The sequence below is a fragment of the Hippocampus comes genome, unplaced genomic scaffold (genome assembly GCF_001891065.2).
Source record: "Hippocampus comes isolate QL1 unplaced genomic scaffold, H_comes_QL1_v1.1 scaffold255, whole genome shotgun sequence".
NCBI lineage: Eukaryota > Metazoa > Chordata > Actinopteri > Syngnathiformes > Syngnathidae > Hippocampus > Hippocampus comes.
In genome coordinates this window covers 1,045,308-1,060,074 of record NW_017806034.1, presented here as the reverse complement: position 1 = coordinate 1,060,074, position 14,767 = coordinate 1,045,308, and the positions used below count along the sequence as shown (strand labels likewise).

At 43.6% G+C, this 14,767-nt stretch overlaps 1 protein-coding gene and 1 long non-coding RNA gene across 3 annotated transcripts in view; one reads left to right on the top strand and one right to left on the bottom strand.

Moving 5' to 3' along the window:
• The window catches only part of LOC109529502 (enhancer of polycomb homolog 1-like), a 25,329-nt gene that overhangs the window by 4,062 nt on the left and 6,500 nt on the right, over positions 1–14,767 (top strand). The window contains exons 1-9 of one of the 2 annotated variants that reach the window (XM_019892901.1): positions 11–571; positions 10,523–10,682; positions 12,151–12,296; positions 12,386–12,592; positions 12,671–12,819; positions 13,532–13,667; positions 13,753–13,911; positions 14,018–14,107; positions 14,235–14,383. In XM_019892901.1, the coding sequence (XP_019748460.1) occupies positions 419–571; positions 10,523–10,682; positions 12,151–12,296; positions 12,386–12,592; positions 12,671–12,819; positions 13,532–13,667; positions 13,753–13,911; positions 14,018–14,107; positions 14,235–14,383 (1,349 nt within the window). In that variant the 5' untranslated portion in view covers positions 11–418. Of the gene's footprint in view, positions 1–10; positions 572–10,522; positions 10,683–12,150; positions 12,297–12,385; positions 12,593–12,670; positions 12,820–13,531; positions 13,668–13,752; positions 13,912–14,017; positions 14,108–14,234; positions 14,384–14,767 lie in introns of those variants that run through there. The other variant, XM_019892902.1, reaches the window with a different exon arrangement.
• LOC109529543 (uncharacterized) lies at positions 2,352–3,464 on the bottom strand. The gene is made up of 2 exons (XR_002170858.1): positions 3,402–3,464; positions 2,352–3,367 (listed from the first exon to the last, which is right to left on the bottom strand). It is a non-coding gene; the product is annotated as an uncharacterized LOC109529543 (long non-coding RNA).

Here is a 14,767-nt window from a genome sequence, read left to right as displayed (position 1 = left end):
GGAGGATGGAGGGAGGGAGGGAGTGGTGGTGGGAAGGCTAAGGAGGCTAGTGAGGGGGAAGGAGGGGAGGAGGGCTCGACCGAGCTGAGCAAAAACACGCCAAAACACTTTTAAATGTCCGCCATGTTGCCCATGGCGCACTGAGCCGCCAACGCGGAGGGGAATCGGAGCGCCGGGAAAACGCAGGCCGACACTCAGCGACCGACATCCGGGCCTCCACCCCCACCACATCACACGGCGGCTCCGGGCTGGCGACGCCCTACCTTAGCGCTTGACAAGCTTACAAAAAAAAAAAAAAAAAAAACGTCAGAGTTGGCCGCCCCAGAATCATCCATGAAAGCTTCACTCGTCACCGCGGTGAATCTTAGGAGCTCGGAGAGACATTATTTGTGAGAGGGGGGACCTGGAAAGCATCAAAATGAGTAAATTGTCGTTTCGGGCGCGGGCGCTGGACGCCACCAAGCCGCTGCCCGTCTTCCGTTGTGAGGATTTACCCGACCTGCACGAGTATGCGTCCATTAACAGGGCCGTGCCACAAATGCCGACGGGCATGGAGAAGGAGGAGGAATCGGTAGGCTTTCTTTTATTCCACCATGTAATTTTAAAAATGTGCTTTATGCTCGTTTTTCCACCATCACAGTCGCCTTCCTTTATGTTCTGCGCAAGCCCTCACAAAATGGCCGCCCGTTTTTTTCCTGACTGAAACACGACGATTTTGAGCCACAAACGGCGTTTTTCCGTGCTTGAGTTACGTTTTGGGCAACCTGGGGACGCGCTGTGTCCATTTCGGATACATTTATCGGCTTTTCGGTGGAAATTTGAGCGTGAAGCCGTTTTCCGAGTACAAAGGGATCATGTGACTTCGGCGCGGCGGACATTTTGTCTCGGGGCCTTGTGTTGGCGTAGTGGTGAGGGGAGAGCGGCAGGGGGCGCCCGAGGGGAATGTCAACACGGCACGCACGCCTCGCTTGGGACAACTGGATGCCAGCTAGCTAGCTTCGGCACTTTGGTTTCCAACATGTTCGCATTGGCCATGTGTGTTTTGGTCTTTTTATTCTCCGCGAGATTAACCTAAACGTTTGGAGACTTGGATACAAGAGTCGACACAAAATAAACAGTTATTATTTCAGATGTTGGCTTTTTATTGATACTGATACCCAAGTAGTGATCCACTGTTGTGATTGTAGTACGTGAACTGTGAGTCAGTTCTAATAGTTTGCACGCAAATTATTTAGTAATACGAGGGAAGTCACAGTTTTATACTTGTTTGGGTCCGTTGTTACTCGTATCGGGAATGTTGTATTGTTATTTTTAGTGGTCTGTTTGGGTGACTGTGTAGCAGTATGAGAGGTGTCATAATTTACTAGGTGTACTTAGCTCACACTAGTAATATAGGGCAATCATTTATTGTGATATATATTTTAGTCACAGGTTTTCAGCAACATGAATGATGTCATGGGTTACGGAGATGTGTATGTGGGTCAGTTTTTACCTATTTTCTAATCCGCTTATCCTCACAAACGAGGGTCGCGGGCGTGCTAGAACCTATCCCAGCTCTCTTCGGGCAGTAGGTGGGGTGCACCCTGAACTGGTTGCCAGCCGGTCGCAAGGCACAGACACAGATGAACAACCATTCTCGCTCACAATCACGCCCATGGATGATTTAGAGTGCTTTATTAGCCTGCCATGCATGTTTTTGTAATGTGGGAGGAGTACCCGGAGAAAACCCACGCAGGCATGGGGAGATCATGCAAACTCGACACAGCAAGGCTGGAGCCGGGGAATTGAACCGTGTACTTCGGCACTGCGGGGCCGACGTGCTAACCAGTTGGTCACTGTGCCGCCTCCATTTTTATCGGGATCTGGTATTTTTTAGTGTTATTTATAACCTGAACCAGACTGTTTGGTACTTGTCCTGGGAGTGTCATTGTAAGACTTTTCAAATACTGTTAGATTATAATACTGGCTTTTGATTGAAACTGCCACACTGTTAATTATTGGGCATTGAGTTTGCACTGCTTTCCACGTGCAGAGCATTATGCCGTAAGCAATTTTTAATATCTTGGTTGCATTATTTATCAATATGAGGTATGTTGGAGTTCATGGTGGTGTGTTTTGGTCTCCTTTGGCAGTAAGTGATACCATATATTAAAATTTTATGCATTTGGGGGGGGTTAAGGGGGTCTGTATTTATAGTGTGTGTATTGTATGTTTTTTTTTTAATGCAGTTTTTGTATTTTGTATGTGTATTATAACTATATGGAGGGCGGGGAGCATAATTTACAGTGATATGAATTTTTAATTTAGCTTCAGCCTAATGAAAGGGGTTTGAATGTCACATTTTTGTCAAAGTAAAGGTAGCCATAGTTCACAGTGATAAGTATTTGGGTGATTATTTAGCAGTTGTTTATTGATTTGTATTTTGGTCATCTTAATAAAATGAGGGAAATTTATTGTTACATGTAAAATACTTTAATTGCAAAACTTTTGCAACAGGGGGATGTCATAATTTACAGGAGCATATTTAGTCACATTATTTTTGCAGACATAAGCGTAATCATCGTTTAGTAACGTGTTTTGGTTACTTTTTAGCAATACGAGTGACTTAATGATGACGTTTATGTCCATATATCCACACTGCTGTTGCTTTCTTGTGATTGTTTTTAGCGGGAAGCTGTCAAAGACACTTGATAAACATGCTGAGTGGCTTTAAGTGTATTTTTAGTGTTTTCGATGCCCCAAAACCTGTTTGATCTAGTATCTATGGCGCCACTGCATGCCTCCCAGTGGTAGTCTTGTTTACATCCAATTTTACACTTGCGTAACAAAGTGGGTTTTTGATTCTCTTCCTTTGCACCCTCTGAAGGATGCTGAATGTGCAGGTGACTCATGAGTGTCAGGCCAATGTGCAGGTCCAATTACAACTACCACTGCTCACTTTTTTTTTTTTCTTTTTGATTGACTGTCTGCCTGCTCGGTGTCAGGGGTTCAGTGTGTCAAATGGCACAGCAGGTCTGTAGACCGGCTGGCGAGCACGTGGCGCCCAGGAGGCGGTGAAGGGGTAGTCAAAGCGAGCTTGGTGGGAATGGGGTCGGTGGGTTGCCACTGTCGCTTGCTCAGCTGGAACTCTGTTACATAATCAAATATGGTAAAAAGCTGGGCCAAAACGCAAATGTTTGCCCTCGGTGTGAGGCTCACAGGGCAGGCTTTATGAGATTTTTTTCTTGGGGGTCATTAGCAACCCCACAAGTGATCATGGATCGACATGGAACCTCAGTGCACTTTTTACTGCTTTGTGAAATTAACATAATAAATGCATGGGTAGCATATTGACACAGACTGGCCACTCAGTGTTTAGCTAGTTAAGCTCCGGCTGCTTGCTCCAGTTCACAACAACCAACTTCACACTCTTTTGCTGAGACCCATTAACAAGCCAGGCGCAACCTTTTAATGGCACACATATTCAAAGTCACACTTAATGCACACGTTTGGTTGTTTAATCATCCATCCATCCATTTTCGGAACCGCTTAATCCTCACAAGGGTTGCGGGCGTGCCGCAGCATATCCCAAACGGTCTTCTGGAGGTAGGGCGGGTACACCCTCAACTGGTTGCCAGCCAATTGCAGGGCACATTGATTAACAACCATTCACACTCACAATCATACCTCGGGACAAACTTTTTCGTTTGAGGGCCGCACACAGAAAACTGTAAGGATGAAAGCGCCATTTTAAAATTCGTCAACTTTTTGAAACAGCTAAAGTTAGTCAAGAAAGCAGTTATATATTGTTTTTATAGTCTAGTTAATTTCATTAATTTTCTGTTAAAGGTGTTCGTGAAAATATTTTATTTTTCAAAATTTTTGGGGTGGCCAACAGCCTTCAATCTCACAGAATAGAGCCAGCTCTGCGCTTAACAGCAGCAAATCCCATCTCCACATTCAGAACCAAAAAAAAGAAACAACTGTAGTAAGGTTTTCCGCTACGTGAGGATCATCATTGTGATGTCTTCATAAATCAGCCATTGAGCTCAAAGTGGAGGAAACTATTTTTGCCCCTAAAATGTGATTATCTTTATTCACCGCAGTGTTTTGAAGATGACTTGTTCTTTTTATCATTGCTGGTTTATTTGTATCTTTGAATATAGCAACAAGTTCTACAGTACACTCTCCCTTCTCACTCTGCCCACCTTCAACTTTTTAACTCACACTGTGGCTCATGTCAAGTGTAATTTTTTTGTATTATCCATTTTGTCATGTCGCTGGATGCTGACAATGGATGGTGAGCCGCAAATGTCCCCCGGGCCAAAGTTTGGACACCATTTCTTTTCGGGTGATCAATTAAATTTCCATGCATTTTCTTGGAATGTGGAAGGAAACCGGAGTACCAGTAGAATACCCCACACAGGCGAGGCGAACATGCAAAATCCACACAGCAAGGCCGGGAACCAGGATTTCAACCCTTGGCCTCTGCACTGTGATAGGCGGACATACTAACCAGTTTGTTTGATTAATTGATTGGATGTGTGACAGAACAATTAATCGTATCAATGTTTGATCGCTGCAGACCTGGTCTGAAGCAACTTGGTGTGATTTTATGATTTGCCGTATTGGTCTTGAGATAAAACAGTGGGGCGAGGGTAGTACGAACTGTCCAAGTTCTCCAAAAAGAACTTGGGGTAATGAATTTGTTTGACACCATGTTTGCTAATCAGCTACTAGCTTTGCAGTTAGCAAACGTAGCTTGGGTTGAAATGTGACCTATATTTTCCATTATTTCCCCTTTTGTTAGTCATTTTAAAAATACTCTACACTATATTTGTGATTGTGTGAGCCACGTCCGGTCTTTCGTCATCAGTAGCGGGGCACTGTTTTGCCAAAGAACCGATTTAAGGAAGATGTAGAACACGTACCCCTATTCTGACATGCCAGACTTTCATTGTCGTGAAGCGTCCCAGACTACCAATCATTGACTTATGTCACATTACAGAGGCTATGACACGTCAAGACAATCCAAAATCGGCTACTAGTCTCTTGTTAGCCTGCAAAACGCCTGTCGGTTCAACATCCGGCTACATTTGTGTGGTCTGACATCGGCATTAGTGTGCGCGTGAGCATCTTGACATGATTTGTGGCTCACATCACAAGTTTTTTTCCGATAATTGAACGATGAAGACCATCCCGAAGATCTTCGCTGGGCTGCGAATGTCATCTGCAGTCGGGTCGTTGAGCTTTTGCAAATTTAGTCACAAGCTTTGGCTGGCTACTGCTGCCTGCCTGCCTGCCTGCTAAACATGTTGCGGTCTTGCTCCTGAATCAGTAATCACAGCTTCCGTGGGGGTGAATACGCTACACTTGTTACTTTTTCCTAGTAGTTGGCAACATTTGGGTTTGGAAAGGGTTATTCGCTGCATGTAAATGTAGCCACCAATGTCATGAAGGGATGCACTGATGCCAGACCCAGTATCATGTCTTGTAATTAAGACTGGTTGCTGTTTGTTCATGCAGCTGCCATGTTTACACTAGCAGGTTCGGGTACACTTTGCAAGTGAAAATGAAATGTTGTTTTTTTTGTTTTTTCTTTCTGAGCGGTGTTGGTTGATAAGTGAGGTTAACATCTGTATTGGAAGCCTTGTCCTCGCACTCGGTGTAAAAATACTGATTGCAGTGAGTCTAGATTGTCATGTTTATCTTGTGGTTGTGTAGTGTGCATTTTTTCGTTTTGTTTTGTTTTGGGTGACCTTAGTCGTGGTTCTGTAAAAGAGACAGTGGCTCCGCACGTGGTTATCGTGTGTTTGTTGTTGGATCGCCACCGTGTCTTTTATGGCGTTTATGCTTGGCTTGGAAGTGGGCTTGAAAGTGAGCGCGCTGTCTGTGGTCCTGGTGGAGATCCACTGGCATCTGAGACACACACACACACACACACACACTGACCTTGACTTAGCTGGAATGTGGCACATGTCACCATTGCGGAAAGTGGGTCTTTAACAGCTGACACTGTATTGGGCCGATTGCTGGGGTTGGCACATGGATGACTGACAAGCTGTCATCTAAAGAAATGAGGCCATGTACACACACACACACACATGCATATTTTTGGGGGGGGGGGGGGGATACCGAAAAGGTCAAAACGGTTTTGACCTTAAATGCACTGTTTCACTCAACCACTCAGTAAAACCTTAATGGTCACTCACTTAAGCTTTGTTGATGTTTCAGTTACTGCCTCAGTTTGTATTAATCAGATTTTTTTTTTCTCTGAGAGGATAACATGGCTTTACACTTCTGAAGTACAGTGCCACCTGTCAAGTAAAAAGTATTTTCATTAGGGATGGGTACCAAGTCTCATATTATTGTGTGTGTGTGTGTGTGTGTGTGTGTGTGTGTGTGCGTGTGTGTGTGTGTGTGTGTGTGTGTGTGTGTGTTTAGAATCAGTTACGGATAGACCGATACGGGTGACTTGTGACTTTGTCAGGCTTCAAAGCCAGTGTCGCACAAGCTGGCATCTGAGCGTTTCATCACCAGGCCTTACTAATCAATTTACACCCAATCCAAGTGTTACACTAACATAAGATAGTTTAGTCTTGGTTTGATTGGTCAGGCCAGGAGAGCGAACGTCGTTTTTTTTTTTTTTTTTTTTTTTTGTCTGTCTGTAGCTTACTTTTTGCAGTGATGCAACAGTGAGTTTTCAACAGATGATAGAATAAAGTAACTCAAGCACGAATCTCTTATCATTTAGCACACCACTGCTGACTGCAATGTCAGTGCTCCAAGTGATTGAAAATGATGGCGGAGAGTAAAATGCTCTGTGGTTACGTTTCTGAAAGGCTGATGTTGATGTTGTACGTTGCCACAAATGACTCTTTTGTTAATATTTGAGAGAAACATAAGGCAGCTTCACAAACATTAAGAAAATGTGCATATCACCTCACAGTAGTGCAATCGGCCCTTTGTTGCTCTCCACCAATTTTCTCTCTACAAAGTAATTGTTAATCCATGTTTGAAATTAGAATAATGATTTGTTCCAGTTATTTATTTTTCTTAGCCATATGATAAATTTCAACCGGTAACGACAACTGATTTACTGCTGTATGGCTGACACCGATAACTTAAAAAGAAAAAATACTAATAATATATGTTGTTGCAGTTTAAATGAATGAAACCTTTCGGTTCTGCCTCGCAATGCAGTGGGAGCGGAGGACGTTATATTAAAAGTGTTCGGCGACAACGTGCAGTCGCATGTTTTTCCTACTTTGTCACTTCAGACTGTGAGGCAATGAGCGATCTTAAGTTTTGATGCGTATAGTGCCTGTTTATAAAGTTTGTCAGTTTTTTTTTAATCACCCCCTCTCGTGTTTGATTTGTATTTAATATATCAAACCAAAATCAAGATTTTAATGTTTAAATGTGTTGGAGGGTTAGATTAGTATCTGTTGATGTTGACCATTTTTCTCGTCTAGTCTATTGCCTGTACGGCTAAAAATCAACTTAACAGCATTTTGGTCACACTTTCCCACGTTTATTCATGCAGCGCCTTGTGCGGTGTGCGCTCCTGAAGCAGCAGGAACTCCAGCAGACGAGCTTAAACCCCCTCATCCCCAAGGCTGTCCGTCACGCTAAGTGTGACTAGCCGCATCTGGGATCATGATGGATGCGTTCAGTTCTGCGAGGATATTTCGGGACGCCATTGTGATTGTAAATTGCGACCGTTCGCTACCGCCCGAGCGCATTTGTACGCCAGCCAATAGCAAGACACCCTGCCAAGTAAACAAACACTCATGATTGGTTTGGCTGTCAGCTCTTTTTGCTCAAGGCTGTTTGATCGTGTCCATATATGTGTTTGTGTGTGTGTGTATGCATGGTGCTTTGGGGATACCGCGGTATGCTAGCCTATATGCATGAAGGGGGGTGAAGTGGAGGGGTGATAGTGAATTAGTTTCATGCGTGGTTGGTATCAGCGCGCTGTGGGCTGTGACATTTTATAATTCTGTCACGCTGTAGTGTTGGGCTGTCACAAAGTTAGCGTTTTTAGATTATTCCATCAACTACTTCGGTAATCCAAAAATGCAGACCGTCAACATATTTATGTTTAAAATGAAAGATTTAGTTTGAATCAGGAAGTGTGATTTGGCTGCTTTCTTTCTGTTTAATTGCTTCTTTGCAACACACAACCAGTTGCCGATGTGTCATATGCCCTGTCCACTGTCAAACATTAGGTACTATGAGTGTAGAGCACCAGCAGTGTGTGCAAGACAGACAATCTTGTAAGGTTCAGATCAATAACAAAATATTTTGTTACCCTGTGTGTCTCGCGTGCCTTTATTAGCGGGGGCACTACATAGGGGTTGCTTCAAGTGGAGAAGAGGTGGGGCTCCTCCTCAGACAGTTGAACAAAGTTTGAACATTGTTAATAAGTCTAGTGACTTTCAGTTCAACAGTTGTAAGCAAGTCAATAAACTCACCAAATATGCCAACTTTCTTGCTCCCCATTTTATGCTCCTTTTTGGCCCAGTCGCGGCCACTTTTGGAAGCTGACTATGTTGTATACCTTTCAGTTCCACACACCGTGATGATATTGTCCCACATTGTTGTTACTTCACCAAGCTCTCTGTGACTCTCTCTGGTTGTTCTGCTGCTGCGTGTGACGTAGTGAAGTACATTCTCAACACCAATGGACTCTACTATGCATGCCAGCTAGGCGTATTTCCAACGGAAAATGCGGAGGCTTATGAGATGTGACCAGGATGCCATCCGGGGGGGAAAAAATAACCTCATTCTTTAAAATTGTCTTAAATGGATTTTTGTAATCGGTATGTTCTATAGCTCGGAGTTGGTGCTTTTCAAGGTCCGAAGTGTTCACATTTTAAAGACAAAGTAATCGCTGTTTCAGCCAACCTTGTGGTGCGCTGAACATTTTGTTCAGCTTTTTATTTCAAAATGTTTACCGGTGGTCGCGCAGCTTGCGTTTCGTCTGTCTGCAGCATGAAGGTGTATGCGCTGTGCACTCTTTCTGAACTGAGTAGAACACAGTGAGGTTATTTGAGAACGAGTAACTGACTTTGCTGCTAATATGTCATATCGCCTAGTGGGTTTAACCAAGCGGCCTTTGATTTTTAAGGAATCTTGTTGTACTTGCTAATAGTGATGGCACAAATCTCAAATTTTAGGTCAGTCAGCAGCGCTTTGGGAGCTACGTCTCAGCAAATTTTAATAAGTTCAGCAAAAAGGGAGCGTGTCCGCCTTCCTTTGAATCCTGACATCTCAGGAACTGCTAGGTCAATTTTCAAAACGGGTATTGAAAGGAGAATTCGAGGAATCAGTCTGCTGTCATTCAGAGTATTGGTGAATATTTTCGTAACTTCACATTTTGACCTGTAATTTGATCTTGAAATTGACCTTGTGGATCATGTGACCTGAATATTTTTCATGAAATGTAATCTCTCACAATCTATAAAACAATCGTGTTTCAGACTTTTAAATAATTTGTTTAGCAGCAATTTTGATAAACAAATTAAATTAAAATTTGGTGGGCCTTGCTTCCCAAACCACTGCTCCGATAGACCTAAAATTTCAGATTTGTGGTTGTGCCATCACTATCAACAAGTACAGAAAATGTCATTGAAATCAATGTTTGTTTGTTTCTTTCTTTTTTTGACGGGTGGTAGTGATTTACAAGGGAATAGCCCTCATATGATTTCCAGAAAAAACATGACTTGAGAAAGGGCAAATGCGAGCATGGCCGACCCCGGCTTTCATTTCATTCATACAATCTCACTCACTCATTTAGCTTGTCCTGGATCCACCCACACTTTCGACGACAACGGTAACCGCAGGACGAAATGTAAACAGTTTTCCTCCGAAAAAAATATGTGAGAGAGATGGCAGCTGGGTGCCCAAGTGTCAACAAAACTCGTTTCAAAATCACTGGCTACTCTCTTGTGTATCTTTAGACACACATGCCTTCCTAAAGATATATCATATTTGGCGATTAACACATGTTGTATTTATAGACATGGCACATATAGCTACATAAAGCTTTAATTTTATTATTTCAACAATCTTTTGCTCAATGTGCTTGCCGCTGGGACTGCCAGTTAATGGCTGCACATCTTGGCCAAACAGGGGAACCGGTCCACCTTCTGGCCCCGTCACAGTTGCCAAGTCGAAATGCTTGTCATTTATCATATATTATGGATGATAATCAAGGACCTCTTCATGTGGGATGAACAGGCTGAAAAGATGTGCAAAATACTGCGCAGGCTTAGCTTTTTTGTCCATGGCTGGTTCTACCAAACTTACCAAACCTTCAAATAATTAAAAAAAAAAAAAAAGGTTTTGAATTTTAAGCCAAGGACTTTATGCTGTATGTTGCAAACATGCTTTTGTCATTTTTGCGACTACATACTGAACTTTAATGAGTGTTAGTGTGACCTTAATTTATCACTGAAGCAGGCAGTGTCGACCAGTGTAAGAACAGAACTGGAAGTGATGTGAAGTTGCTAACACAAGTCCACTGGTGTTCATGTAGGAACATCACCTCCAACGGGCCATCTCAGCACAGCAGGTCTACGGCGAGAAGCGGGACAATATGGTCATCCCAGTTCCGGAGGCGGAAAGCAACATCACCTACTATGAATCGCTGTACCCCGGAGATTACAAGATGCCAAAGCAGCTCATTCACCTACAGCGTAAGTAGTGTCCGATTGGAGGTGGGGGCAGAGGGGGCGGGAATTGGTCGCGTTTGATTTAACTGGGTCCTATTAGCGGGTTTTCACCTCAGCGGGTATGAGATAAGGTACATCTGATAAAAATGGTAAATGAAATAATGAGCTTGAAGGAGTTACTCGCAGAACTGCATTAGCCGGTCTGTTTGTTTTGTGGCATGTTGTAAGAGCTGTCACGTGTTAGTCAAAGTGAAAGTGCTGATTCTGCGGTGACGTTAGTGTGTGAGTTTGATGGGTGACACGCTTCTCTGCTGGCTAGCCTTATTGTTTAAAAAAAAGTCACACTTGTCCTGCCTTCCCTCGGTGGCTCTCAATTTGAAATGTAATTTAGATCATGCCGAGCTGTTAGCAATCTGCTTGGCAATGACAACTATTGGAGTAGTATTTACTTCTTGTACTTAATACGTCATCATTTTAAATCCACCTGCTTTGTGTTATACCAGCCTCATCCTAGCCAGCGCGAAATTGTCCAGAGAGTTCATCTCTCCAGTCAGGTGTTCATGTTTGCAAACGGTAAAGACTGTACACGCTATAAAAGTCTGTGATTTGATCAGAAAACTCTGATTCAATGTTAATTTTTTTTCACGGCCAGTTCACATCCCATGTATTTCCCGAAAAATAAGTGCTTTGCCCTAAATAGTATATGAACAAGACTCAAATACTGCTCTGTCTACACCATACAGTGCCCACTGTACTTTACAAAGCCTGACATTCGATTATTTGAAAACTTAATATGATCAGTGGACTTAATGCTGCCAAATTATTCTAGCTGCACAATAGTTGTTTTTAGTTCATAATGGCTTTGTAGACGCTGACGTTGCATTGTGGCCAACGGTAGAAAAGGGGGTCAGTTATTGTCGGTGAGGTAGAGTAGTGATAAATAGTGCTTGCAGCAAACATCCTCAATGCTGATTTAGCATACAAAGCGCTGTCCAAGAGGTAAAAATCAATCACACAATAACAAACAGTGAAAACAAAAGATTAAAATTAGCATGCATCATAGCCGTCACCGTTCGTATTTTGACAAGTACAGACAAGGAATGTGGTCAATACCTGAATTGGGTTAACACCGCAAGAGAAAAATGCCCACCTATACTCCGCTGACCAAAAAAACAAAACATCAGGGCATCAAAAGCATCTGTTTCATATTCTATAACTCATACGCCATTGCCATCATCTCTACGCCTCAGCAACGGCACTAAAGCAAGAAAAATGTGCATAAATCAGCCGAGTAGTTAAAATGAAGTACCACACATTCCCACGGTTATTTTACTCTTAAATGTGAGGTTGGAAAGGTGCGTACATCATGTTTTTTCTTGTATACAAGGTCCCCGGTGATCTCCCACGGCATACTGCGACCCCATTGGAGTCACAGTTTTAGTCCATATATCTGTATGTTGATGATAATTGTTGTGCTTTCCTCCTCATTCAGCTTTTAGCCTGGACACGGAGCAGCCGGACTACGACCTGGACTCGGATGACGACGTCTTTGTCGCCAAATTGAAAAAAAAGATGGAGATCAGCCTGCTGCAATTTGAGGAGATGATTGACCGGCTGGAGAAAGGCAGCGGGCAGCAGGTTTGTCGACTTGAAAACGTCTGGCATTGTACTCCTTCCAGCGGATAAGTGGCTAAGTCGGGGGGGGGTCAACTGCGTTTGCACTTAAGCTGGTGAGTCTCCCCGAGGCCAAGCTGCTGCTCAAGGAGGACGATGAGCTCATCAAGGAGGTGTTTGACTACTGGAGCCGCAAGAGGAAAAACAGCAAGGCGCACTCGCTTATCAACATCATCAAGCAGGAGAAGCGCGACGGCTCCAGCACCAGCGACCCCTACGTGGCCTTCAGGAGGCGCACAGAGAAGATGCAGACCAGGAAGGTGGGTCATCTCAGCCGGCGTCGTAAAAGATTTTTAATTTCGATACTCATTGAGCATTGCTCAACATTCTGATGACAGAACCGCAAGAACGACGAGGCGTCGTACGAGAAGATGCTGAAACTCCGCAGGGATCTGAGCCGGGCTGTCACCATTCTGGAGATGATCAAAAGGAGGGAGAAGAGCAAGCGAGAACTGCTGCACCTCACACTGGAGATTTTTGAGAAGAGGTCAGTAAACTAAACCTGATTGATCACATTCCATTGGCCAATTATGATAACGCCGTCTTTAAAAACGTTTTCAAAGCCACAAATCTGCCATTGACAGTTCTACGGACACAGTTTGTTGTTTTTTTTTTTGTGTGTGTGTGATTTGTATGTGTGTGTGCTGTGTTTTAACATAAGAATTTGATTGTCTTTTAAAAAACCTCCTCCTGTTGGGGATCATAGGAGTCTTATTCTTGTCCATATTCAATTCATCATGCCTAGTTAATTGAGGTTTCTGATCTGTTGTTTTCTATTGACCTAATGTGATAAGACGGTGTTGTAAAAAGTTGTAGTCATTCTCGGATTGGCTAAAACAAAGGCCTGAAAGCATGCGGAATTCTCAAATATGCCACACGTCTTAAAAATGTTTAGTTTGGCATAACAGATGATAATCAAAATGTGTTAAAATTACTGTAGTCTAAGCATAGTCTGTTTCTTTTTATAAACCATTGAAGAACTAGTTGTCACATATAGTCTTGCTGTCTTATGAAAAACCCCATGTCCATTTTCGACATTTAGGTGAATGGAATGTCCACGTTTTGGCATGTGCGCACACATGCCTGTATTAAATTGACCTGGCAGCAACATAACAGAATTAAATGGCGACAGAATTGTGAAATTTATTTGTACACTATGTACTTGGATGCATATTATTTCATTGCTGTGGTTTCTTCAGGAATGTCATGTCAGACTACGGTGGTGAGGTCCTGGCTGAGGTACTAGCAGAGCGGGCACTGGTGAGACCGCAAATCATTCCGCTGGTGCCACTCACCAACCAGTACCACATGGACCACAAGGACTACAAGTCCAAGGTGAGTGCATGGTCGCCAAAGTCTGTATTGGGGCTCTTGGTAGTAGTCTTGGGGATGAACCTGTACTTCTGCATTCCTCCTGAAGTCCGAGAAGACGGAAGTCCCTCGGCAGAAGAGGAAATACGAGAAGAAACAGAAAGCTCTTCCGCTGTCAATCAGCGCTGCGCACCACCAAGGTCCGGCAGTCTTCAACGCCAAGGACCTGAACCAGTATGACTTCCCTAGCTCAGATGAAGAGCCTCAGGTACTAGGTTGCCCATTGTTGTTGTCTGGGGCCATCTAAAGGCTGCTTGGAGCCACAGAAGAGAAGAGCAGAAGTCACTCAGAACGTACTTTTTTGGCGCCCACAGCTTCATTCAGGCTCTTCGGAAGCAGAGGAGGAGAATGACCCGGACGGCGCCTACGCTTTTCGAAGGAAGGCAGGCTGCCAGTATTACGCTGTGAGTGTCATACAGATGGTCGTCATTGTTGAGCTTTGTGAGATGAAAATTGTGTGTGTGTGTGTGTGTGTGTGTGTGTGTGTGTGTGTGTGTGTGTGTGTGTGTGCGCGCGCGCGCGCCCTTTCAGGCTCATCAGGATCGTGTCGGGGCGTGGCCTTGGTCCCCAGGCTGGGAGGGTGGCCTGGCACATTCCCGGTACTGCTACAGTCTCACCACGCTCACTGTACCGCGACGATGCCAGGGTCTGGCCCGCCGACGCCTGGGACGAGGGGGCAGGTAATGGGCTCTGCACTGTAGATTAAATAGATGCTCTATTCCAGGGGTGTCAAAGTCAAATGGACGGAGGGCCAGATAAAAATTTTTGCTGCAAGCCGAGGGCCGGACTGATCGAATGTTCATTGAAAATTTTAAAAATGACCACATATTGTTTATTGAACCAAATTTAATTGACTGAAAACCTAACAAATACATTCCAATACGGTCAGATAAATAAAGCAACATTTTTTTATGGCTACGTCAGTAAACTTTAATTTTCAACAGGCAAAAAAAAATTTCCTTTGTATAAAAATACCCATAACATGAATGAAAAAAGCCGATATTATTCAAGGCACTATCACTAGTCCATATTTTCTCTTTTAGCAAAAGTAGGCTAAATTTACT